This window comes from Ylistrum balloti, unplaced genomic scaffold, assembly GCF_031769215.1.
Source record: "Ylistrum balloti isolate Yb309-2 unplaced genomic scaffold, AGI_CSIRO_Ybal_v1 Utg370294, whole genome shotgun sequence".
NCBI classification, from domain to species: Eukaryota; Metazoa; Mollusca; class Bivalvia; order Pectinida; family Pectinidae; genus Ylistrum; species Ylistrum balloti.
In genome coordinates this window covers 361,794-388,662 of record NW_026782222.1, presented here as the reverse complement: position 1 = coordinate 388,662, position 26,869 = coordinate 361,794, and the positions used below count along the sequence as shown (strand labels likewise).

The following is a 26,869-nucleotide window of genomic DNA, read 5'->3' as shown; positions in this document are numbered from 1 at the left end:
AGAAAAAACGAAAATAGTAACAGGCAACCATATTAGACTTGGCAGTTAAGACTATCATCGTTATTTCTTAGACAGATTTTTAATTTCAAGAAGATAATTGAAAAACCAGAGGAAATCAGGGAAAAGATCCAACTTCTAAAGAACAGATATAGATCAGACAATGATGGGTGCCAAGATCCCTCTGTGATCTCGTGTTTCTTTTGTTGCAGTCAAACCTGTGTTTAAAAGACATATTTTCTTAGTCTAGAGTGGTCTGTTATTGCAGATGAACTCTAAATAGGAATTGATTTAACGTTATAATTACTGCGTTGATTTAGGCTTATCACGGCAATCTTATGGTAAAAACCATATATGTTCCATGGGTACGAAGAGAGACCACTGTCAGTGGTTGAATAACACATCAGTCAAAATTAAATAACAGAGATAGTCTGTTAAAAAAAAGGAAGAAAATAGGAAAGAAGTGGTTAAAAGCTAGACATTGGATTAATCAAGGATTGGATCCAAGTGAAAATAATTTGGTTTGAACAGCTCTGTGTAAGTTAAGTGAAGGTATTATGTGTACCATATTAAGCTGACAATCTAAAACCCACAGCTGGTAATAAGCCAGTTCACATCTATTGCTGTTTTAGCAATGTTCTTACCAATTCTATTTATATGAAGTCAGTGTCCATTTGTCCAATACCCAAGAATAAGCCAGCCTATTTCTGAAATAATCTAAAATGTAATGGCTGTGTGTTGACACTCCACTGTCCTAGCATCTTGTAAGACGTATTTAATACGGGTAATTACTTTTTGAAAGAATGACACATGCTGTGCATGGATGAGGTAATGAAGAGACTTTTTCATCCATTTATTTTCAGTGAATTTCCATGTGACAAGCAACAAGTACTGCCAGACAACTTCAGCAGACAAGATGGCCGATGCTATTTTGGAGGCTATGTCGGACATGAAGGATTTGCTCAAGTAGTTCAGTGATGCGATGTTCACATGATGTCCTGATGCCGTGAGAGCATATCATCGTACTGTAGTGTTATGTTGTCAGGGCATCGTACTGCATTGGTTTTGCATTGTGGTGTGTGTGTCGTTGGATTAGGAGAAGATCAGGACAGGTGTCATTAAGAGAAAGGAATTAAAATTCAGCCAGAAAACTAAAATTCAATGATATTGAAGAATACAAATTCTGTCAAATTTATATGTGGAAAAAATATGTCATTCTGTTGTCATTTTGATAAAACTTTGTTCAGATTTACTGCCTGGGAAACTTTACAGTTTTTGTGCAACTTGAAAGAATGATGGTATTTGCTGAAACATCCAAAAGATTTATTTTTCATGTAGTTTTAGTTTTTAGTAAGTCACTCACATATCAAAATTATGTTTCCATACAACTTAAGTTTTCAATATTTTCATTTGTCAGAGGGATACAAGTAATTGTGTGTTTTAAAAAAATTATGTAACAAGCTGCATGTTAAACTAATTATACTGTTGACACAAGTGGAAGAGCATGAAGAGGCTGGTAAAAAACTATAGTATCTAGGAAAATCCACAATGTTGGGTGAGTGACTATACGTAATCATGTCCAGTGGGGAAGTCAGGAGCTCCAACAGAGCTACCCAGGCGAAAGGAAAGTGCTTTAAGATGTGCAATTTGCCTACCCAGAAATGATGTCAGTGTTGTTGAATTTTGAGATTTCTAAGAATTTGAGAAAGATTAAAAGACACATCACCCTGATATGTAACTATGCCTTGTATCTTCAGTCTCATATTTCGTAACAATGCAATTTTTGATGAATGCCATATAGATAGTATATGTGTATTGTTTGACAGTGGATATCTGTGGTTTTATATCTCACATACTGTGATGGGGTTCCTGTTTTAAGTAAAATCTTACTGGTGTTGTGTATAAATTAATAACATTGACTTTTGATTACAACATCTGACTCCTCCATTTTTACTACAACTCAGTTTTTTTTTTTTTTCTTCTTCTTCTTTAGATAAACTTATTGAAAATCTTGAGATTTTAATACTGAGGAAACACCTGGCACATTTCATATTTCCCTTTGGGGTGAATATTGTCTTTATGATAATTTTGTGTCGATGTTTGAGAATATGTCCGTTGACAGGAAAACCAAGAAATGTTTGAGTAAATGTTTCTAATTATGATAAAATTTGATACTCATGTTTCTCGGAGAGATAATTTCAGAGGTATAAATCGGTACAAGTTCAGCATTATTTTAAGACTTGTACCAATCGGAATTGAAAATAAATACATTTCACATTATCTTAAGCTACTGTAAACATACATATTATGGCACTATGAAATTTGAGTGAATTATCAGCTTTTAACAAAGTAACACAATCATTGCAATATAAACAATCAGAAAAGTTGCAATAAACACAAAATGTGCTAAAAGGAGATTTTTGCAAATGAATGACACAAGAAGAGCTATTATTTTTTCTTTCAAAAGTTAAAAAAAAAGTTTTTTTGTGAATATGCTGGCATAAAAATCTCTGGAAACATGTGCTAATTATGTATAGTCAGAAAGAGCTTCATAATGTTTATTATTAATACAAAAAATTACATTTTATATTAACTATAGACAGAAATGTCATGTGCTTTTATGTGTGAAGCTAGTTACTGATAGTGTTGTGGTAGTGACAGTTTTGATTTCTGACTGTTTAACGATGACAGCTGTTTATTGTAATACTTCCTAGCTATCTTAGCTATAACTTTAGCGGAAGCTTACACTTTAGTTCAGGGACCATGTACTTTTATCCTGTTAATATGCTGCTGTTAATTATCAACAGCTATTTTTTCTGTCAAAAACAAGACTCGCAGTGGTTTCTGTTGACAGTGTACTTATCAAGTGGGATAATACACAAGTTTTTGTTTGTTTTTTAGTGTTTGTTATTAACATTGTATGGGATAAGTTTATGATATTTCTTCTAAGATATTTAGTTTCATTTGTGCATAAATCCATTCCCAACATAATGTTTCAAATATATATATATATATATATATATTTGTATATGTATATGTCTGTTTATAACTGAACATTATTTCCTCATGAGCAGGTAAGTGGTAGGTCTGGTAATCAGTTGTTGGGATGGTTAGAATGAAATGTCAGGTGCTATGTACAACAGCTTGAGTATCTAAATAATAATTAATTTTGTTAATTGCTAGAAAATTTCAGACAACTTTGATGAAACTTCTTTTGATATAGTTATTTTTCTTTCTTCCGTAAATACAGGCATTCCGACATGTTGTTTAAACAGTAGGGTCAATATTGGAAAGATTTTAATAGGATAACATTGTACTTCATCTTCTCGTTACCGCAAGGTAAATGATTGGTCACTTTAGACACGGTGGGCTTATTATAAACATTTTACTACAGTGACTACACACTTGTCATGTTAGGATGTTGTTGTAAATGATAATAGATGCAGCCAAACACACAACAGTATTTGCTCTAGTCTACCCTGCAGTAAAAATGAGTACCACAATTCAGAAGATTTGTCGTGGAAAGACCAGCATCCTTGCAGAAATGTCTTAAAAAGATGGTGACAGGTTCATGCTGTGGGATGTTGGACTTGCTAGAGTCCCGATTCTTTGGGATTTACTAAATGTGTTAAATTTTAGCTGAAATTTTACAACTACAAGAATCATGCTGTTTTTATTATTTTTTAATAATTTTGTTTTAAATTTTTTTCAAATAATAAAAGCTGCTAACCTCTTAACGTTCATTCATCTTCAAACCTTTTAATATTTTTAAGTGTTTGCTGGATATTAAGGTGTTTTTTTTATTTTTTGATGGTAAAGTGTCTCGGCCAAGCACAATCCCTGTTTTACTTGGTAAGACCTGCTTAATGTTTTATGATATCAAAGTCTATTATTATAACGTTGATATTCTTATTTAAAATATGTGTTTTTACGCTTTATAAAAATGTATATGTGTGAACTATATATATATTTATAATGCATGTCATACCAGTTATCAGTATCATTTTTTACTTTTGTCTCCATCTGATCTACATAGGGTAGATTCTATCCAATAATTGCAATTCATATGCACAATGCTGTGATTTCATTTTCAATTTCTAGTTTAATGCTGAAGTCGTATCATTTAATAACATATTATATGAAAGAGCCTAGTTGAAAATGTCCAATATCGAATACATATAGTCAGTTAGCCTGGTCTTTGACTTCTAATGTGTTGCATTCGTGTTTTACACCTAATATTATTATAATGAATCTCAATTTTTGGGGGTAAAATGCTTTTTAGTGTTGGGACCATGTAAAGTGAATCGCATTAACAATATCATTATGTACGGTAACTGAAAGATATTACAAATTATATTACATTGGTGTAGAACATTCATATTTAATACAACTTTTGTTTTCTCTGCCATTTTAAAGACTGCAAGGGTGTTTTCAAGGTTTTCGCAAATATTGTCGAATTCATTGATATTATTTGAAAAATTTGAAATGTTTGAGGTAATTGATGAGTTATATTATACAGTCCAGAGTCTTTTCCACTGCTTTTTCAGGGAGTATGGAATGATTAAGGTACTTGTACATCAAACCTTCGAACTTTTTAGAATTTTGATTACACTCATCGCATCTAGCATACAAAAGAATATGTCATTAAAACTTTTATCATGGCAAAGTCATTATTTATAAATGTCTTGTTATTAAATAAATATATTTTACTTTCGGTCTACCTGGATTTAATCGTGTCAAAATTAGGTCATTGATATCACACATGACTTTTACATTGAAATGTAGGTGATGCTTTTTCACTATATATTTATCAAAGTTGAAATGGCTTGTATAAGACGTACAGAGTCTTTTCTGTGGATGAGCGTTCTTTTCGTATCTGTCATTAATAAAGAGTTATAAAAATGAAATCTGATTTTTCGATTTGTCATCTTTTCATTGCTTATATTAGAGAGTCTTAACGGATATGTTTATCGGTTTAAGTTTGATATTTGTTCATTTGTGGAGAGTAAAACTTTGTGATGAAATGAATTAAATATTATACCTTGCCCATAAATATAGCAGAGGATGGGGGTGGGGGGTGGGAGTGATTGAAAAAAGGTGGCAAGTGAGTAGGGATAGCTTTTATCATATGATACCACTTGTTTTGCGGGAGAGGATTAAAGCAGCTGGTGCAAGTTCATTCAAAAAAACTTTACGTAAGAAACAATATTATAAACAAGCTTATATAGAACTCAGAATTCAGTAAGCGTCTTGAATAGAAATTTTTGTCTCAAAAGAAATTGAAATATTAATTATTAGACGAGAGATATTTTAAGAAAGAAATTTCCTTTTTATTTAAATAAGATTAAATATTGATGCCAATGTCATATTGTTATGTTATATTAACAGCTTGATCAACAGAAATGCTATATTGATGGATTATCAGTGATTGCAATATAAGGAATTCATTGATCATTTCGTAAGCATTTTTTAATGGTCCTTATTCTGTAGTTGGTACCAAATAAGAATTTCATTCATTTTTTAACTGTCAGCTTCGAAATAAATCCCTATTTTTAAAATTACTTACCTGTGACTTCCTGGTTTGGATTGATCTAAGAATTCTACCTGTTAGGGATATTCATGCACTAATTTTTAAGAAATGTGTTTGAAGTTTGTTGTGGTGACCTACATTATGAGATGCTCCTACACATCCTGTGGCTGGTTTTGATCTCTGTATCTGTATTAAAGTCCGTACAGCTTTTGTCCTATCTCGGATTGATCATATATGTATATAAGACCATCTCCTAAAATCTAATCCTGACTATATGCTGATGGGAGACAGAGTTTCCATGCATAAAGTTGCTCTGTGTTCCACTTCGGTATAGGATAAGAATTGAACTGATCGGTACCTTAAATGAAAATGAAGGAAAATGAAAAAAATGTCAAATATCAATGTTGCTTCATCTGTATTTTTAAAAACATACCATTATTTTAATTGCTGAAAAGACCCCTTTATTTCAAGTTAAAATGTTTAAATATTTCCTTTCCAGAAAAAAATATTCTTACAGTATAAGGAGAAATTTTGTAAAATAGCTATCATAGCATGTTATCTTTTTTCATAATTTCACAGAAAGAAGAAGTGAGTTTTACTTTGATTGAAAAATATTCTCATAGAGCATTCATTTCTTACTTTTTCAATTGATTTAGTGAGGATTTTAGTAAACCACATGGTTTTTCATATATAGATAAGTGTAATGACATACTATACATGGACACATTGGTGTTTTTAGCTGATGTTTTATCTGCATTTCAGTGCAATATTTTTGCCAACATGTAGGGTGTGTTGATTTATGATCCATTATATGTGATATATTTTAGTAAATTCCTGTGCAAAGCAAGTTTTGTTTTTCTGATTGTTTTGATGATGTAATTAACTGTACAATGGAATAGGAACCACTGTTCACTTTGAATCTAGTTCTTGAAGTGATTTCTTCTTTCTATGTTTGGTTATGTTACCTGTTCAGGAGCTTGCTGGGTCAGTGGGAACAGATGCTGTGTTCTGTAGGGGCGCCTGCCCCTGTCCATAGGGAACGCAACCTCAACAAATTTGAAAAGTATTCACCGGAACAAATGTTTTGCTTCATCCCATTACATCAGTATTTGCACGTTACATGTGAATAAGATATTGCCAGCTATCGGACAAATACCATGACTCTAGGTCTTTTTGTTCTAAAGAAGAATTGGCTTGACAATTTGATATTTTTGAAACGTGTTCTACAATTTGCCGTCCAATTTTAAATATTGCTGTCTTTAGACTATAAGATGATAACAAAGATGTAAGGCCATGAGGTTGGAGGAGTTGGAAGCTTACAATATGTACCCCTTCTCAAGAACTTTATCCCAAGGAACATAATGTGTATATATCTCGTCACAGTTTGTTGAACGTCGCGTGACTACCGTAATAAAGGTAAAATATTTTAAAGGTTATTCCAAAAGAAGTATAGATTTTTGGACACCAATTACCTGTCTTAGTGACACCTTTTCTTCTCTAGACTGCTCGTTGTTTTTCCGAATCGTAGTCTTGCGGAAAGTAAAAAAAAAACTACACACGGTGGAACGTTGGAAATCGACCCCCGTTGAAAACAGATCCGGGGTCCATTTTCAACGCGAGTCCATTTTCAACATTACACAGACAATCTAGTCTACTTGGTCACCGACCAGTTCAGATGGTAAATAAAAGTGAAGAATTCAAGTTCTGAAGTTTACCGTCAAGATGTGGTCGTCCTGATTTGTATATAATTATTCCTCGTATGATCTGTAAGACAACTTCCACTAAATACTTGTTCACAGTCACCTTAGTGAATTGGTCTTGATGATGCATTTGTAAACTATTTGAAACTTGAAGTTGCTGAGGCTGAAGTTCACCGTCATAATCTCCATTTGACCTATATCAGACTGTTTCCGCAAGGTCTGAAGCTCAAAATGCGATGCCATTTCGTAAGGTGTTTCACTTAAAGACATATTGTATGTATTATCACGTGTTTTTCTGCAATAAAGGAACTTCCAAATGCTATCAAATGCTATTTTTCGGACCTCACATTGAACGCAATGAACTACGGGCAGGAAATTATTAACTACCAATTCACCAAGTTTAGTTTATTTCTTGTGTTTCAAAGCTTAACACCGAAGGAAGAAAAGAGAAAAAAAACTGGAAAATTATATCGTGTGTTTATTAAAATATGAACGTATAGAACTGAACATCGTGGTAAATAAACAACAAAACATAACAGTAAATAATCAACAATCTGCAAATAACGACAGAAAAAAATCAGTGCGTGCTTTACATTCAGATTAATGTCAAAAAGCCAATCAGTTTTTTCGTGAACTGAAACGATTGAGGAATAGCTAGTACAAAACTGCCATGGCACAAGTTACCACACATCGCCGGTACTGCACGGTAACTTATAACAATACCTAGTAGTAATTACAATACCCGGCATCCTTCATAAAACGCAGAAAAATGTGTGATGATGCAGCTAAACAATAATACTGTGATTTAAAATTGAGACTAGTAGCGAGCGTACCACTGAACGTCAGTGATGTAAGTCAAAAACAAATAACCATCATCACATGTACAACACAGTATTCGGAATAACGTGTAAAAACATTAAAGTCTGAATATCTCTTCTGAAATTTAAATCAGTGTTTCCACATCAACCGCAACAACACAGCAGTCACCGAAAACTGGTATGACTCCGCAAGAAAAGAAAAAAAGCCGATTCAGAATTCGAGCTTCTTTCGGCTACTATCTTCACTACCCCTTGATCCGTCGGTAGATTCTCTATTAAGTTTGCTGGCGTTGATTTGATGATCGCTTGTATCGCCCGCCAAACCATCTCTAACATCTATTGGGACATCGTCGATGTACTTCGGAAAAGGTTTCTCACCAAACGGGATGATGCCCTTACATCGACAATACAATACAATGCAAGCTTCTTTTGCAAGCAATGAACCATTTTGCAATGACCGAACTGCGCTTGCGCTGACCTTCACGAGGTTGCTGTGATCTAGTTTCAAACGAGCAATATTTCTGTTGATGGTGCGTTGAATAGCCATTATTTCTAAAGGATCTGTTAGTTTTTCTATTTCAAATTTGGAGTAGCTAAGAACAAGTGCCTCGTCACTGACAAAGCCGTACAATTTGTAAACTATCGGAAGTCCCATGAAAACGTTTGGTTTCACCTTCGGAAGGTTGGAAACATTCACAACAATCATCGGGCTGTCCGCGGCTAATTCCTTGTATCCCGGCCACACACGGACTAGCTTCTCTCCGTGGTAGTGACTGAAGTGCTTGCAGACCATGTTCAACAACGATTTCATCAACTCGGTCGCTTCCCCTTTATTCTTCTGGTTTTGATTATCTTGTTGAAGAATCTCGCTGTAACCTTTCAGGGCGTGGGTCATGGTCATGCTTCCGAGCAATTCATTCTGGTACTTAAAAGCAACGTCTAGAAGACGTTTGTATGTCGTGTCGCTGGAGGAATGCTTTAACTCGTGATCCGCTAAGAGATGGGCAAGAAATTCGTTCCCGATTTCAGCCGAGTAATGTAGAGGAGTCATTTCCTGCACATCAACAATGGTGACACTGGCATCATACTGCAACAGGAGTTGGACAACTTCTATCTCATTGTTTTCCACCGCGTAACTGATCGGCGTCCTGTTGGCGCAGTCCACGGCGTCCACTCTTCCCCCGTGTTGCAATAGCAGAAGAACCAAGTCGGTATTACCGTTGACAGAGGCGATATGAAGCGGAGTCAAACGCTCCACATCAGCTGTGTTTACAGATGCGTTATAAGAGATAAGGGTCCTTGTCATGGAGATGAAGTCACTCTGCACGGCGATGAACAGAGCTGTTTTCATATCCTTGTCAAGCGCGTCTGTCATTGCTCCGTTGGCTAGCAAGATATCAGCAATCAAGAAAAATCCTAGTTGAGCTGCATAATGCAACGGAGTGCGCTGATCTCCATCGCTGTTGTTCACAGGTGCACCTTTCTTGAGAAGAGTCGTTACGCAAGCAGGATGGTTGTTTTCAACAGCATAGTGCAGCGGGGCTTTCATAGAGTCATCGAAAGCGAAAAGTGAAGCCCCATTTTCCAGCAGGATATCGACTATATTGTGTTTCCCATCGCGACATGCCTTGTGAAGTGGCGTCTGTTTCTGATTGTCAGTGCTGTTTGGAAATGCACCGTGTGATAAGAGAGAGACGAGAACTGGAGTGTGACCATTCTCTACGGCGTAATGAAGAGGAGACTTTCCCTGTATATCAGCCATGTTTACAATTATAGATTTTAACGAAAGCAGAAACTTGGCTACAGCAATTTGGGACTTAGACACGGCATGGTGTAAAGCCGACATTCCCTCCCCATCAACTTCGTTGACGTCGACCCCATCCATAACGAGTGTTTGAACCAGAGCGAGATCCCCGTTCCTGGCCGCGTGATGGAAAAGTCCTCTCGGGATTTCGGCATCTGTAGCAGACACCCTGTAGTAAAGTGTTTCCCCATTCATTGTAGAAATTGGGACTGCAATATCAGCATCTTTGTTCTGAGCCACACGAGATGCAATACGCTCCCAAACTTCGTCGTCAAGATCGTCTTCAAGAAGAGACATCCTGTACCGAAGTCTTTCTTTCAGAGTTAGGGAAGACGGCATCAGAATATCGTCATCTCCTAACAGCGACATTCGATAGCGAAGGGTTTCCTGAAGCGATAATGGAAAACCGATTTCGTCGGCTTGAATCTGTGCCAGTCGGTATCGCCGAAGCCGATCCTGCAAACATTTTGCTTCTGGCATAACGATCTGTGCATATGATGTTTTACCTTTCCTTTGTGGAACTTCCGCCGAAGCTGTTAGCTCGTCTGCTAGTTGTTCCAGTTTTGCATCCATCGTGTCTTCTTCAGTTTCACCCGTGTTTTCTTCTTCATAGGAACTACTAGGATGGTCAAGCCTCGTAGGTACCCCACGACTGAGAATTACGGAGGGTACGATGTACTTTTTTGTCTCACTGCCTTCCTTTACAATTCTAGTTCGCGCCATCGGACTTTGCTCTCTTTCCTTCCTTAGCATTGCCTTTGCCAGTGGACTTGGTTCCCTGTCATTTCTGACAATCACTCTTGTCATTGGGCTCGATTCGCGTTCCTGTTTCGCACGTGCTCTCGATACTGGGCTAGTTTCTCTTTCTAGTTTAGCTCTCGCCTTAGCTAAAGGACTTAGTTCTCTGTCATTCCTTCCAGACATTGCCTTTTCCATCGGACTTTTGTCTCTGATCCCCCGGACCTGACCCTTACTCATAGGACTGTTCTCTCTCTCGGGCTTGTTGGGCGTGCTATGTGCGATGGGCTCCGACCTCCTTGTTGCTTCTATAACGGCCCCGTATAAATGGCCATCAACATCTGTTCAAATAAACAGAATTAGTTCTTAATTTGACAGCATATAAGAACCAATGTAGGCTCAGCAAGTAACCAGACGATTGATTGTAAATTAAACTATGACGTCACAGCTTCCGTCATTTCCCGTAACACTGTAGTACACTACTTAAATGGTTTTAACCAAACTATGTAGGAGCTCATTTTGGTAACTAAACTAATTTTCTAAAACAAGGAAGCGATCTTTCTACCGCCTAAGACATCTTAACAGTGATATTCTTTTTCGTATAGAACGTGCACGCGCTATAGTGTGAGGTCTAAAATTCCAACATTTTGTCAAATAGTCTGTTTCTTACAGAGTTCTGATCTATATGCACATGGTTGTGTAAAGCTATATTGATAACGTACAATCATCTCGTGCACGCCTCCATCGTCTAGAAGGTCGCTGGAGTCGAGAGATGCCCCCAATGACACTAGATCGAGCTCCCTGTATCTCTTCCTGAACCGCATCATACTTAGTCAGGGCCTTCTGCGAGTCAATGATTGACTGGTTACATCTCCGTATCAGCTCTTCCATATCTGAGGACGAGAAACATGTATTTTAGTTAAATTAATATTAGCTCATATAATGTTAGAGAAATGATTTTCTGACCAATAGCTATAGCATTTCTCTAAAGACTCTACAAGACGAGTATTCATTAACGGTAGAGGACGGGAACACACAGAGAAATGAACATGATAGTTTGGCAATATCAGGCTTCGGCAATTTCATAGCTTCATTCAAGACATTAACTGTCTTCAATGTGAACATTTCGAAAACGCAATGCACAGATGACTAGGTATTCACATTACGTGCGCTGCCGAACCAGTCATCAATGCCTGGAAACGAAAAACGATCAAATTAAAAAGAAATTTTACCAGGCTAATATCTGTCATCTGATACGCTTTAGCGTAAATTTATGGTTGACTGCACTGTCCAAACAATTTGGTGTAACAATTAGTTTAATGCATCTCTTCGATTCGATACATTACAAATATATATGAAAGTGGATTGGAGGCTGTTGAAGTTAAGGGGAGAGCAGAACTCTGGTTTCAAATCCCTTTATAAAATAGATACATGTCATTAAAACCAACAATTTACCGATGGCGTCAAGATATCACAACCATTGTCAAAAATATTGAGGATGAAGCAGTCTCTAATATTGCTAGGTTCTTTAACCAGTTGATGACTATCAACATCGGCTTCTACAGGATGTACAACGATGTACAACTTTCATGTCAACATGACAGCCATCCGTACTCTTGACAGGTAGCAGCAGATTGAATGTGCAAGTAACCTCCTGATATCTTGTTCCGATAATGCGTTTGGTGTATAGGATATGCATGGCCTGGCATTATTAGTAAGTAAATTGATTCTCTCTCAATCCCCTGAGGATAGTTTGACATGGTTAACGACCTTACATTGGCGGAATTTTAAAGTGTGTCACAATGGATTTCCAACCATAAAACATCTACAAAAAAAGATGGCGCACAGGAATTCCAACCATGACATGTCTACAAAAAAAGTGGCACACTGGAATTCCAACCATGACACGTCTACAAAAAGTGTGGTACACTGGAATTCCAATCATGAAACATCTACAAAAAAAGTGCGGCATAAAAGAATTCCAATCCTGAAACGTCTAAAAAGATTCACGATTCTATCAGTTCACAAATGTAAGAACACCTGCAAAGTGCGAACTAAGATTTCTCAAAACTCGGCGCCTTTGCGCACGCCTTTGTTATTAGCCTGTAAAGAAAATTTGCACCCACATAACCTCTCCTTTGACAAACTCAATTGCTGTTTGAGATGCCTAGCGTATCGTCCTACCTCGCTGATGACTTTCCCACCTAGTGTCGCACGGAATCGAACTGAAGGTCACGGTCATTATGTCCATCATGAAACTGACCAATAGCAGAGTTGACGTGCAGCTGAAGAGACAGTTGTCAGTAGTGTTGGAATATCAGTTTTAGCTAAGCAGGTTATATACACCTAAATGGTGTCGAGTCGTTATCGATTGACACGCTGGTTAATTATTCAGCGTTGCCTGCGAAACGTTCCTGTTATGAATAAAAATGAACGTACAGCATATCTATAGTAGATCTTGTGTATTAGATTGTATTTTAGAATTTAGGTACATTGTATGTTCGTGTCAAATATAATCAGGATATTGACAGGTCGATAACGAGATAATGCTAGCTTTTCCGTACACGACTGATGCCCTTCAAAACTTTGTTAATCCTACCCATGCGCCATTTGTTCTATTTTTTTCCCTTTCTGTTAATTTGAAAAATGTGAGTATTCCCTTAGGAAGAAAGAGAACAAGCCCTTGATTTTTCACTTTTTCTGGAAAAATGGGTTTACAAAGCGCCACAGACATGCGCGTAGAAAGATGATGCTAAATTCCAACAAAATCATTGGACTGACTACTGGCCTAAAAGTCCCCAAGCCGTCGTGGAGCTGTCCATGTTGCAATCATGCAAATTGGATTATATATCTTTATAAAAAAAGGTCTTTACACAACAAGTTAATTAACTTTAAGCTTTTTTCATATTTAAACAAATATTAAAAGCAAAAAACCGAATGTTACATATTGTGCAAAATTGATTTGGGTCAACTAGTATACAATACACTAAATTCGATTTTTGAATAGAAAGCCTTATCTGAGATAGGGCAAACTTTTTACTAGTACAACAATGTTACTACTAAGCGATTAGTGAAAAATGAACTATTGTTAACTAGATAGTAAGATGTTATGAAAAGGCAATTTGTCTTGAAAGTAGCGGTTTTTGATAGTGGGACACTGATATATTGATGTTTGATAGTGAGACATCATAATTAGCGGTGTATTGGGACATTGATATAGAGGTATTTGATACTGGGACATCGGGAATATTGGTGTCTGATAGTGGGACATGGGAATTAGCGGTGTTTGATAGTGAGACATCATAATTAGATAGTGGGACCTTGATATAAAGGTATTTGACAGTGAAATATCATAATTAGATAATGGGACATTGATATAGAGGTATTTGATACTGGGACATCGGGGATATTGGTGTCTGATAGTGGGACATGGGGATCAGCGGTGTTTGATAGTGAGACATCATAATTAGATAGTGGGACCTTGATATAAAGGTATTTGACAGTGAAATATCATAATTAGAGGTGTTTGATAGTGAGACATCATAATTAGATAATGGGACATTGATATAGAGGTATTTGATACTGGGACATCGGGGATATTGGTGTGTGATAGTGAGACATCATAATGAGATAGTGGGACATTGATATAGAGGTATTTGATACTGGGACATCGGGGATATTGGTGTTTGATAGTGGGACATGGAGATGAGTTTAACAGCCAGATTAATGACGGTTTGACAGAGGAACAAACAGACTCGTGGCTATATTTCTAGCCGAAGTTTCAACGAAATCAATATGACTGCATAAAAGATATTTAATTTGATAAAATTAAGTTTGATCAAGGTCATTTTAATGTGATTTAAGCTTTTGAGTTGAGAGTTATACGAGACGTGGCATTTTTTGTACCTCGAATGCAGGGAAGTGCATTGTTTTCATCTTGAACAAACAATGTTTTGTAAAATCAGCGTTTTACATAAGCAGGTAACATCTAGTATCGCATTACTCTCCATCATGTGGTAGATTATATTTCTGTTCGACAGTAGAACTAGTAGTAATAGGCTATTTTATTTATAGGATTTTATATCAAGAAACATTTTACTTTATAATTTTATATTTATTTGATGAATAGGAACAACAATTATATACTGGAGAGAGTTTAACATGCAAATGAAAAAATACACTCATATACATGTCAAAGTGCGGGAAAATTTATTGGAAAAACACCACACGTTCTGTAGCCATGAATATGTTAAATATATATAAAATGAAAAAAAAACCCGATATGACTTTTGAAACTGATATTGTGAGCTTCTTACCTGCAGTTTTACCTTCCACAGGTGCGTCTGCTTCAGCTGCTGGATTGGTGCCTAGATCAGCAGGAACCTCAGCGACCTCATCTGACGCTTGAGGGATGTTGTCGTCCGTGCTAGCCATCCGTGACGTCACCTGACGAGAAAATGATAGTGGCCAGTCATGCAAGACTCCCATTTACTGATGTCGTTCGTTCTACATGATCTAGCAGGGGCGTCATATACTTTCTCTAATCTGTTGGCATTGTAGTATTAAAAGTAGACGTAGAACCCATTTAATTAATAAATAAATGGATAAATAAATAAATAGACATTATTAGTCATGTCAACATTTTTTTCCCTTAGTCAGCAAATTTACAGTATCATTATATCTCTTTGTAAGGCAAAATGTAATTTGATAATTGCCTTCCTTCGTGATATATTTCCCCAGATACCACTTATAAATCATGAAGACAATGCGAAATTTCAGCTGGCGTTGCAAATATAACATTTATATGGCATGTTCCGTTTAACTTTTTTTTCGATATGATAAATGTCCATAACAATACTTAATTTTTTTCGGAGTTTATCGCCCCATGCAGCAGTGGTCATATTGAGTCGGTGTATAATATTGTACTAGCTGATAGCTACCTTACTGAACAACATATGGGAGGCCCGTCTCATGCCGTCAAGAACTTTTAGTTTAGTGTGTCTAGCCCAAGGACAGGACCACCTTAGAACAGACCGGTCCGTTTCTCAGCTTCATTATAAAGAACAACGGCATGGACAGAGAGCGTCGAACCAAGGACCTCGGATCTTCATCTGAAGTTACATAGGTCAGCGCTCTAACCGAAAATATTACGCGTATAAATGTTGTATCCGGTATTCCCCCGATGCTTAGGCAGTCATGTATCCCAAAGAACGTTACTCTAGACACCTTAAATCTATAGCACCTTTTACTCACGTCTCAATCCACTGACAACTCCTTTTAGCTGGAAAATCCAATTGATCATATACTAACATGCTTATTATAAAGAACAGAACGTTCAGCCCTTTGTAACACATGAAGTAGATATTTATTACTTTTAGAGTACAATTGTACTGTCTACTTTTGTACAGATGAGTTAATATTTTAACAACATGTATTTCAACATACAAATATATATAATGTTCAAAAGTTTCAGTTGCAGTAATCACAGTTTAAAACAAGTAAAATGTACACGTCTCGTCTCTAAAATGACCATGTTTTCGAAATGCAGTATTTTACCGTACACTATGTATATGTATCAATATTATATTGTAAAATCACGACAAGAATTTTTTTCTTGATTAACAATTAATAATAATATACTGTATATGCGAATAGAAAACCACGAAATAGCCAAGAAAATCCTTATTTCGCCAAGTGTATAACATTTTATTTTAAATAAAAATACCTTGTTACATGGTGTCGAGGCACAATGAAAAAAAAAAAAAAAAAAAGAAAACATATTCAACATGTTAATCCTTAGTTGATTGTTTTACTTAAATTTGTTAATTAAAATATCTTCATTAAACCAACCAGTTCCCTAATCATGACAATAGATTTACACTTATTTTTCATTGTTTTTATATAATTATTACGAACATAAGCAAAATATACATACCTTTACAACCTCCTTGATTACAGGAAAAATTCGCCAGTCTCAAGTGAAAACAGTCAATGCCCTAATCCGTCACAGCATACGCTAATATACAGGTAGATAGGTCACAAAATTAGTTTTTGAAATTGAAACCGCATGCCTTTATGCATTATAGATGATCAGTATTTTAGAACCCGACACCGCTAAACAGAGACCTACGTTGATTAATGTTACAGGTAAACTTGGTGCTACATTGATTCAGGTAGATTGGAAGTTCAACACAGCAGGTCTCACTGTTCGGGTCGATTTATAATAATTTCGGTATATACGCCACCTCAGGGTATGTACCTGTTCGGTACCTGTTACAGTGACGGAACCCGTCAGCATAATAGGATTTCATTCTCAGCTTTGTTTCGGTTCTATGTTGTACACAGTCTTATATTAAACAGGTTATGAAACTTAAACATGAAATGTAATAACAGGGGCTTATCGGGATTATCTGATCTATCCTACAACCAAAAACACCAGTTCGGGTCTTATACATATCAAACAAGTAGGACACACGACTTGTCCGCCACAAACTCAAAGGCTTTAAAAGGTTTAAAGTGAATCTGATCGTCTGTGGTTTGGTAAACTACGATCGGATCGTCTATTCAGACGGACGGATGGACAGACAGAAAGAATCTGAATTTTGTTTTTCCCATACTATAAATTGAATATTAAGTGTTTTTTTTTTTCAACATACCCATTACATATTGTTAGTGTAAGGCATTCAAACTCAAACGTATTGCATAAAAATCCAAGTCATCGACAGCCAGATGCTATCTGTTAAAGCATCGAACTGCTTCCAATAATTGTTCATGGGCATTATGAATGCCAACAGAACTGAGACAAATTTTTTGAAGCGCTTCAGCGGCTGATTGTTTGATTAACCGTTATCCGCTTCGCATTTATAATGCTCAGGAAAGCCAATCAAAATGGAGTTAAATGCTCATATATATATTATTTTTAATTTTCATTTTGTTACAAAGCAAGGCAGCCTCAATTTGTTTTCAACACTTGTATACTCCGACGCCGCTAGTAGCTCATGAGCTGATACGGCTGAATTTGGTAAGGTGTCCAATACATATGTGGATGTATGGGCTTGTATTGTTACAAAGCAAGGCAGCCTCAATTTGTTTTCAACACTTGTATACTCCGACGCCGCTAGTAGCTCATGAGCTGATACGGCTGAATTTGGTAAGGTGTCCAATACATATGTGGATGTATGGGCTTGTATTTTTGTCTCAATAATCATGTACATGGAGCACTCTTTAACAGACTTCTTATTTCATATATAAACACGTCGTGGGGTGACTTGACAGAGCCAATTTTGTCTAGCGAGGGCACGCGCGCGTACGCACAAGTTTTTCATTATGGCGTCGTTGGCGAGTATTTCGATAACTCACAAGATTTTGGCTCAGGGACGTTTCAATCACCGCCTGTAATGGAGAACATTTTTTATGAGTTGGAATACATCAAGTTTATAAGCCTTATACAAAATTAGATGTGTCACTTCATTTTCATTTCCAACCAATTTTTATTTATCTTGAGTATTGTAACCAAGATTCACTTTGACCAGCTCCGTTATCCCTCCTCAACATTTTAGTAACATCAATGTCGATTTTCCCTAGTCCATCACTACTTCACATTCTAGAAATGTACCTCTACATCTCCAACTCTGAACGCAGTATATATTTAGTTAGTTATGTGTCTAACTCCATAGTGTAATTCATACTTATATAAACATATAAACTGTATTGATTTCATAACAATTGCAAATCAAGCCTTAAGTTTTTATCAATCACTCTTGTTGGCTCCAATAGAAGTGCACAAGGGGCCTTATTGTGGGAGAACACCAGAGTACCCGAGAAAAATCCACTCGTCCGTGCTGGAATCGAACCCCGTACGCCTAGTACGTAGTTCATCCTTGATGTAGCGTTGCTGTGAGAGTTGCACACCTGGCGATTTCGTTGTTCGATCCTGGTTCTCATTTTGGCAACGTGACATTACTCGGTGGATGTTGTCAATGAAGAAGAAGACGCTTACCCTTCTGTAACATTCATGGATCCCCATGTAAATCTTTCCGTTATATTTTGCCCTCGTTTTACCAACTGTGACTACGATTTTTGCTCAGTTGTCGGTATTTTACGTATATTTTAAGAAATAAGAGTTTGCAACGAACATTTGTTTCCGTTACCAGTATATTCCACAGCTACGACATACTACGACGAGGCAAAGAATCAAATTCAAAAGGCAGCATAATGTTGAGACAACAAAGTGAACAAGTGAGTTGGTCAGACTTAAAACTCCAACAACTATAGATAACGAAAACCAATGTTGAGTTCTTTTTCAAGGTCAAGCAAAATCGTTTAGGCTATTTAGAACAACCAGATACCTGTTCGATGGAACTTATGCTAATAAATCAACTTATATCGATAATCAACAGTATACCACACACATATACTATTGTGTTTCACGCGGAAACTATTGACTTCATATCCAGAAAAGAAGCCACTACGAGGTCAAACCAAAATTTGACATCAGTCATCATCAGCATGGATTGATGTTTAAGGCGAGCTTGTTATGACCTCTCTGTTGAAATGAAACAATCAGAAACAGCTCTAAATTAAGATTTATGGGTGATTTCAAGTGTAAGACCGTGACTGAAAAAAGATATTAAGTGTCAAATAGACGAAGAAAAACTTTTATATACATCAATATGATGTATATCTTCGACGATTTGCACGGGTGAAGCAACCGTTCTAAAACAATGAGTGGCACTGCCGACCAGAAACACATCTCTGGTGGCCTATAGAGTTAGATTACCATTTTCATCTAGCAAGTCTGAAGTGTCATGTGTTTCGTGCCATGACGGTTTTACATATGTAGTCAGCAATTTCCAGATTGCTTAACTTTTACCGAACTAAACCATCATTCCAACTGGAATTATAAACCCGCAACTTACGGTACAGATACAACACATCGGACTCTGAACGTCGGTACTTGTACTTTATACAAACAAGCACCTGCCAAGAGAAGACATACATGTCGAAGCCTAGACCTAGATACAAAGACAACACGAACCTGCAACCCGTGAAAACAAACAACAAGCTTACAGATCGAACTTACAGATATCAAACAGGTAGATCATTGAAATTGCAGCCACGAAACCAGGCCTAAAGGATATCCTTAGCTGTTTATCTGTAAGTGTTTTAGACCAATGTCATGGAGAATATTTATATGTTGGTGCTTTTGTTCAAAGCATATCGGACCAACACTTCAACCTGTCCATGACGATAGAAAGCTGAATACTAACCATCTCGTTGCCTCATTTCTCGGCTAACAGTGGGTTATACTTCCTAAATAATTTTTGACATCAAATTCGATGAAAATCTACCATACGTTTACGTCGGAAGAACGTTGCATTCTGAATAATTTTCAACACGAAAGGCATAAAGATAATTATGCCAATTGTTCTTTGCTGTCGAAGTATTATTGAAAATATTTCTGATGTGCTACATTTCTTCATAAGATTGAAATTAAATTTTATTTTTCTTGATTTTCAAAGTGGTGAAAATAAAGACTACACGAGTTATCTTTCTTTGAACAGTTTCATATTTCGTGGTAGGCTTTTAACTATTTACATCATATTGCGCTTGTTACCAGGAATAGACCTCTGCTGTCTCTTTTTGAGAATCAAACAAATTAGAATCCAACGACGAGGACAACAACACACCAACAACAACACAACTGAAACGAAAAGACTGCGAAAAAAAGAAAATACACAAAAATGCACCACTGAATTGTTAAAGTGTCCAGCGTACGCAAACTGACACTCAGTTGAACTAAATTCCGCCAAGTGTGTAATAAATGAACACTCTTTAACAGGCTTTGTGGGACATTCATGAAGATCGTCTAATATCAGTGTGAAGAAGTGTCGGTATAATGTACACTCGTTATCACCAAATTATAAAAATACCCTCTGTACATCCACTTCTGCACTATGGCACTGTTGTTTCAGATGATTTTGGAAACGCTTGTCTATTCAATGTTTTTTTTCTGTTCTCGGCGGTCTAGTGATGATTCTTACCTTGTCCTTCCAAACATTGATTACGAATATAACCATATTCTTTCTTAGATTCTTGTAGCTGTTACTGGTATTTAAGACACTATACCAGATCGTGACTGTACTAAAGCCCCCGGTCCTGATCTTGTGAATCCTCAATTACTTAAAGAATCTGTTGATAATTTAAATAATCCCCTCAGCACACTCTTCAAATAAATCTTTCACATCTTGTGTTTTTCAAGCTGACTTGAAAACTGCTAATGTAACTCCTGTGTACAAAAAAAATAAATAAATAGTCTATCTTTACTAACTACAAGTCTGTCTTATTATCTATTGTTGGAAAACTGATGGAAAGTTGCATTTTAAATATTTCTAAAATCTGACCAAAAATCTGGATTTAGAAATCGCAATTCTCTCATTAATCAGTTTCTAGCTATCGCTCATCTATTCTGCTTTAAACTATGGTAAAGAAATGCGTGCGTTTTGTGATTTTAGTAAACGGTGTCTTCGTTTGGCATGAATGACTTCTAAGTAGGTTTTCTTAATTTGTTTTAGAATTCGGGACTCACTCCTATAATGGTTCGAAATTTATCTTCACAAACAAAGAGTAGTCATGAACGGAATATTAACGCCGCGGTTCCACAGAGGTCGATATTTGGTCCGTTTTTGTTTCTCTTCTTTATAAATGACATAGAGAAAAGTATAGGAGATACTATCAAATTATTTGCAGAAGACACCCATGAATAGCGCAGAAATTGTATATTAACAAACTCAGCAAAATTCATGAATGGTCAGCAAATCTATTGGTAAATTTCACTTCTACAAAAAATAGAAACTTTTTTGACTGGCATGTTTGAAACCTGATTTTCCAACTCATCCTCGTCTAATCATGAACAATATTTTATTTTTTGAAGCTAGTGCACATGTATAAGCACCTAGATCTGTTTTTATGAAAAAAGGGCACCTAGACCGATCATATTAGCTTCATCAATTCTTAGATTTCACCAAATCTAAATATTTCATGCAGATTTACGTTTAGTCTAAATCGCATTTCTCTTCAAACTATGTATTCGACATTATTCGACAAGCTTTTTAATATGGTGCCATCATTTGGAATTATCGTTTTTTTTTTTTTTTTTTTTTAAAAAAACTCAATTTGACATGATAGGGCTATGAAAAGTTATTTCATTTTCTTGGCACAATGAAGTCGTCCTTTTCGTTTAAATAAGCTCGGTATGCCGGCTACAAATAAATCCTTGTGAGCACATACCATGTTCCTACATCGGGTCAATGTTAGGGTGTATTTGATGTTTGTACGGATCATAGCTTTGCTTTATAAATTGCTCATTGTGTATCGTTAAATCTTACCCGTATTTAAAGGTCGGCTCAATCTCAGGGTTATAAAAATCGATGAGAACCAGAGCGTTTCAAACAAATATGGCGGCGCGCTGTGGTCGGCACGCTGACAAGTGAAGGCAAGTATTAGTACGTTTATGTTCAAGATTTCAGAAATCGAATGTGAATGATAAATGTTTGGTGTACAGCAAGGAACATCAGCTTTTGATAATTAATATAATTTCAGTGTTTGTAATGGTTAAACGATAAAATACTTGAATCGTTTGATATCGACTAGCAGATATGGTAAACACAGAATAGATCTCGTTGCATAACAGAGCACGCTTAATACTACAATGTATATATATGTATTGATTTACAAAACGCCCCGTACATTATGAACATTTAAGTTTAAAATATGGGATAACATTCACCGTGTTACATGTTGTTATAATTCGAGTCTCAGGGGCTTGTGAATTAATATTATAGACGGTGTACAGGGTATTTTGTGTTACATTCTGAAGTGCAAGGAATCCTATAAGATATTGCAGCGATTTATACCAGCACATGAAAACAATACATGCCCAAAAATGTACACTATACGTCATATACGTGTGTTGAAATCTTCTCGAGTTTCACAAAAATATACAATAAGAAAAACCTGTATTTAGACAAAAAATGATATTAATGCAGTGAATTGAGATTGGATGTTAACCGCTGATCGAGATAGGTTTATAACCAAGAGAGTTCCTTAAAGACATGATGTTATAGAAGAGAATTGGGGGTGGTAATATAGTGTTGATCCTATATTCAGAAATGGCTTTATTTTTTGCACTAAGATTGAAATCTAGAAAACTATTTTTAACGTTTCGGTGAATCAACAGTACTCCTGTGGTGAAAACGCGCCATTCCATAAACTGACCTGGAAAATTAAAAAGTTGTAGTGTACGGTATTAGTTTGGAATATGATTGAAAGGCTTATCGGCCTAAATCAATAACTAACAACGAGTAGAATAATACACAGTTAAGCACGCTGTTTACACTATCGTCACAATCACTTAGTCAGTGGAAATGTGCTTATCCAACAACTAGGGTAAAATGTAACCCCTACCCCCTCTACTCTCTGTCTACCACCCACGAAAAACGTAAAACCAGAGTGAAAGATATTCCGAACCACCAGTATAAGGATCATCAAATTTGTATTTCGATCAGTTTAATATACATGGCAATCGTTCAATCATTTTTAAAAAAAATAATGTAAATATTTACCTAACATAATATAGCAAGCTCAGGTGTGTGTTGATCCGCTACTTAATCATCTTGTATGAGATATCTTATTTATTCTAACTAAGGCAGACAGACCGACAGGCAAAATTACACGAGGGATTGTAGCAATTTCAAACTAAGGCTTAAATAGCATGATGTACCTCCCAAATCTAACAAGAATCTTGAGAAGATTTTTCCTGTTTTTGAAATATTAGTCCTTGTCATTGTAAATAACACAAATATATCGACTTTATATAAACAGATAAAGCGAAAATATATATTTAGGAAAATTACAACTTAAGAAAGTCTTTCGATGAATACATATCGACAACACTCAGCAATCGATTTAATGACACGTTCTCAAAATGTGAACCATGTAAAAAATTTCACCTGAATATTGTTAGTGATCTATTTCATCTACATGTTGGATCCATGTAAACACAAATAACACTTTTCTTATAATTGAGACAGGGTGTTTAACAACAGAAGAATAGAGAATGTTTTTTTTTTAAATGAACGTTCTCTATTTATTTACTCTCAATATAAACGTATATATCGGAAAATTATACGACAACTATCCGTACTTCATGGGTGTTATTTCAAAACACGTGATTTCACCTTTACATTATCGTTATAACGTTCATCGAAAGTTTGGTTTCTGGAATGCCAGTTTGATCCTTTCTTGCCTCGGATTCCCATTTTTCACCCTTCAGGATTATCGACTGTGCTTTATCGCTATGTGAAATTTAAATGTCTTATATTCGAACAAAGTTCACTAATCAACTTTCCGGAGATGCTTAAGTTGTCTGGAATAAGAATAGTTGTATTAAAAATGCGTAGTCTTGGTATAAGTACCCTTGTTTACTAGAAATATCCCTTTATAATCAATATGAAAATAACGATACCGTTTTATCATGCGAACAAGTTTATGGATTTTTGAGCGACCCTAGCTGGCATAGGGGTATTAGGAGTTGTCGTTCGTAGGCGGATCCACACATCATCACGTAATATCGTTCAAAATTTGCTGGACTGATCTTTAGAATTATCAGGGAGTCTCTGAAACATACAACAGATCTGTATTGTCGACCTCATGTCATTTTTCTTATCAATCAATATTCAGTACGTCGATACTTATTGATGAAACCTCGATGAGAAATTTGGGTCGTTTCCGGAATAGACCGAGATATACATGTAAGTTCGTTCATATCTCCAGATATAAAACAACGATACGTGTTTGCGGAAATTACCGGAAATGACTTCCGGCTATATAGCATATTCGTTTATTTGCATCGACTTGAGTTTAGCATAACACATATGTGTGTATATATATATATATATATATGGGTAACAGTATAACTAGACTTGGTGTAAATTGCGTTCTGTTGAATGTTAACTTTTCATTTTAAACTATGGTATTGGTGTGGCATCTCCGCTACACGCCACTCCTTCATGATACCCACTTACCTCCCCTTCTTCCTACACAGGACACCTCCAAGATGATGGAAGGGCGGAAACGTCGTTCCCTCGAAGAGGACGTCGTCTCCACAGGACAAAAGAAGGTCCGTTTGGAACAACCGGAGACAATAGCACAAGGTATTCTCAAAAGTAATTCAAAATACATTACATATATAGAAGGCAAAAATATAATATTCATGTGTATTCACTTCTATTTTTGATAATCACATCTTTGCTATCAGTATTTTTTTAGTTCAATGACAACGCTTCTGTTCTTATTGCTTTCAGTAAGGAGAAAAGAAGTCGAGGTCCTTCAAACGTTTGACTTCAACAACATTTACGAAAATGTGGAGTTTACAAAAGTGATGACTCTAGATCAATACCGGAAGTGTCGTCCATATAAAGTGTTCCATTATCCTGGCAGAAGCAAAGGAGAGATAATCTTTCATTTGAGTTGCGATGGCAGTTTTGAGCTGACTGCAGTGAACATAGGTTTAACCCATTGTGCCACAAACTGCAATGGAGTAGTGGATATGTATGTAAATGGGCAGCCTTTCCTACTTGGGTACAGTGACGCTAATGCAATGAATTTTGAAGAGCAAGTTTTCCGTATACCGCCGTCCCTATGTATACCAGGTGTCAATGTTTTCTCCTTAGTTCTAAATGAATCTAGTCCGGGTGTGTATTGGCTCTCTGATGCATGTGTAGCCATCGAGAAACTTTTATGAATGTGCAAAACTTTTATGGAGAGCTGATGCGATTCTAGTCCAAAATGGATAACTTTTCTAAGCATGCGCAGTGCGATTAGATGATGATTTCGTACAAATGTATGGTTCAGTATTCCATAGCTTCAATATACAATATTCAATTTGAATCATTTAAAAGAAAAAATGACCTTGAATTGATGAAATATAGTTTGCATAAGATTTATCTCCCTTCTCATTTGATACGTTTCAATTAGTGAGGAATTACTTTATAAAGGAGTTGCACCTGTCACGTTTTAATACCATACAGCCTTAAAGTTTTCGTGTGTTACACTGTGTCATTCATTCAATGAAATGTATACATTTGAAATTCAATGGAAAATGATTGAAAAAGGGGGAAATGTGATTGGTTGAATCATCTTCTTAATCAATAAAAAAACACCCATAATGTTAATAATGAAAGTCGTTTCGTGAAAAGTCGTGAGTGCCAGCGTGTATGTGTACTCTTGTTCAAAGTGGGATATGTTTGAGGACTAGAGAGAAAAACTGTATTGAGTAACATGTCTGCGTATTGAAATGTATTCAAATGGGTTTAAATTGAAGAGCGTATGGGCTTTGAAAAGTGTTTACTCTATATGTTATATATTTGAAATTATCTACATTATTTGAGTGCTACTTAATGTATTTCTATGTACAAGGAGAATGCTGTCACAGAGATATTGAACAGTTGCACTTCCTGATTCACGTGGTACTGGTGCACTTAAATTGGACAATCAATGCATCTATAGTTCCGCTGTTCTTCAAACATTGCCACCCCCATATATTACAATAATTTCACACCATATACACGAGGGGATATCAAATGTATTTGAGACTCACAAAGAACGAGAGTGATATCTATTGCTTTATTTTTCAACATAACTACCTTCCAACTCCACACAAGTTTGCGAGTCACTGATGCCCGATCAGTTAAACCCGTCATCTTGGCCCACTAAAAAGCACTCCTCAGCAATACCATTATCACCTTATATCTCTAGATGTTGAAGTCGCTGGGGACTTAGTCTGGAGAAGAGCTCGGGTGAGGGAGGAGTTCATACACACATTCTCATACAACTTCTTTGGAAACTCTGCTGGTGTGACACAGACACAGGTTAGCATAACACTTTCCATTGACTGTGATTCCGTTGGGTCTCAAAAACGGCTGCAATGAACTTCGTGGTGGACATGGTGACTTTGGACTTCCTGATCATAAATCAACCCTGACATGAAAATTATTTCGAGTTGTGTGGAGTTAGCAAGGATCAACTGACAACTTTGATCGTTTCATGTCATCCGAAATCATCCTTAGGAACCTACGTTGGACGTCCGGTTGATTGTCATGAAGGATGTCGTATATCTCCTTAATCGTATATAGTAATGCGACTGTTTTCCAAGCACTAAACTGTAAACAGTGTACATGTTTCCTGGGCTAGTATTGGGCAATTGTCATCCCAACAACTGTAT

General features: G+C 36.2%; 3 protein-coding genes across 4 annotated transcripts in view; 2 read left to right on the top strand and 1 right to left on the bottom strand.

The window, feature by feature from the left end:
• The window catches only part of LOC132553060 (carnitine O-palmitoyltransferase 1, liver isoform-like), a 36,273-nt gene extending 33,295 nt beyond the window's left edge, over window positions 1-2,978 (top strand). For both annotated transcript variants that reach the window (XM_060217266.1, XM_060217265.1), the window contains exon 19: window positions 861-2,978. In XM_060217266.1, the coding sequence (XP_060073249.1) occupies window positions 861-967 (107 nt within the window). In that variant the 3' untranslated portion in view covers window positions 968-2,978. The remainder of the gene's footprint in view (window positions 1-860) is intronic.
• Window positions 2,979-8,256: 5,278 nt separating this feature from the next.
• Window positions 8,257-15,021, bottom strand: LOC132553070 (uncharacterized). Its single transcript, XM_060217281.1, has 3 exons — window positions 14,904-15,021; window positions 11,310-11,480; window positions 8,257-10,928 (listed from the first exon to the last, which is right to left on the bottom strand). The coding sequence occupies exons 1-3, from the start codon at window positions 15,019-15,021 to the stop codon at window positions 8,257-8,259; spliced, it is 2,961 nt and encodes a 986-aa protein (XP_060073264.1).
• A 9,595-nt stretch (window positions 15,022-24,616) lies between these two features.
• On the top strand, window positions 24,617-25,795 carry LOC132553079 (uncharacterized). Its single transcript, XM_060217289.1, has 2 exons — window positions 24,617-24,800; window positions 24,951-25,795. Exons 1-2 carry the CDS (start codon window positions 24,617-24,619, stop codon window positions 25,388-25,390), a joined length of 624 nt encoding a protein of 207 aa, XP_060073272.1. The 3' UTR covers window positions 25,391-25,795.
• The last annotated feature ends 1,074 nt before the right edge of the window (window positions 25,796-26,869 follow it).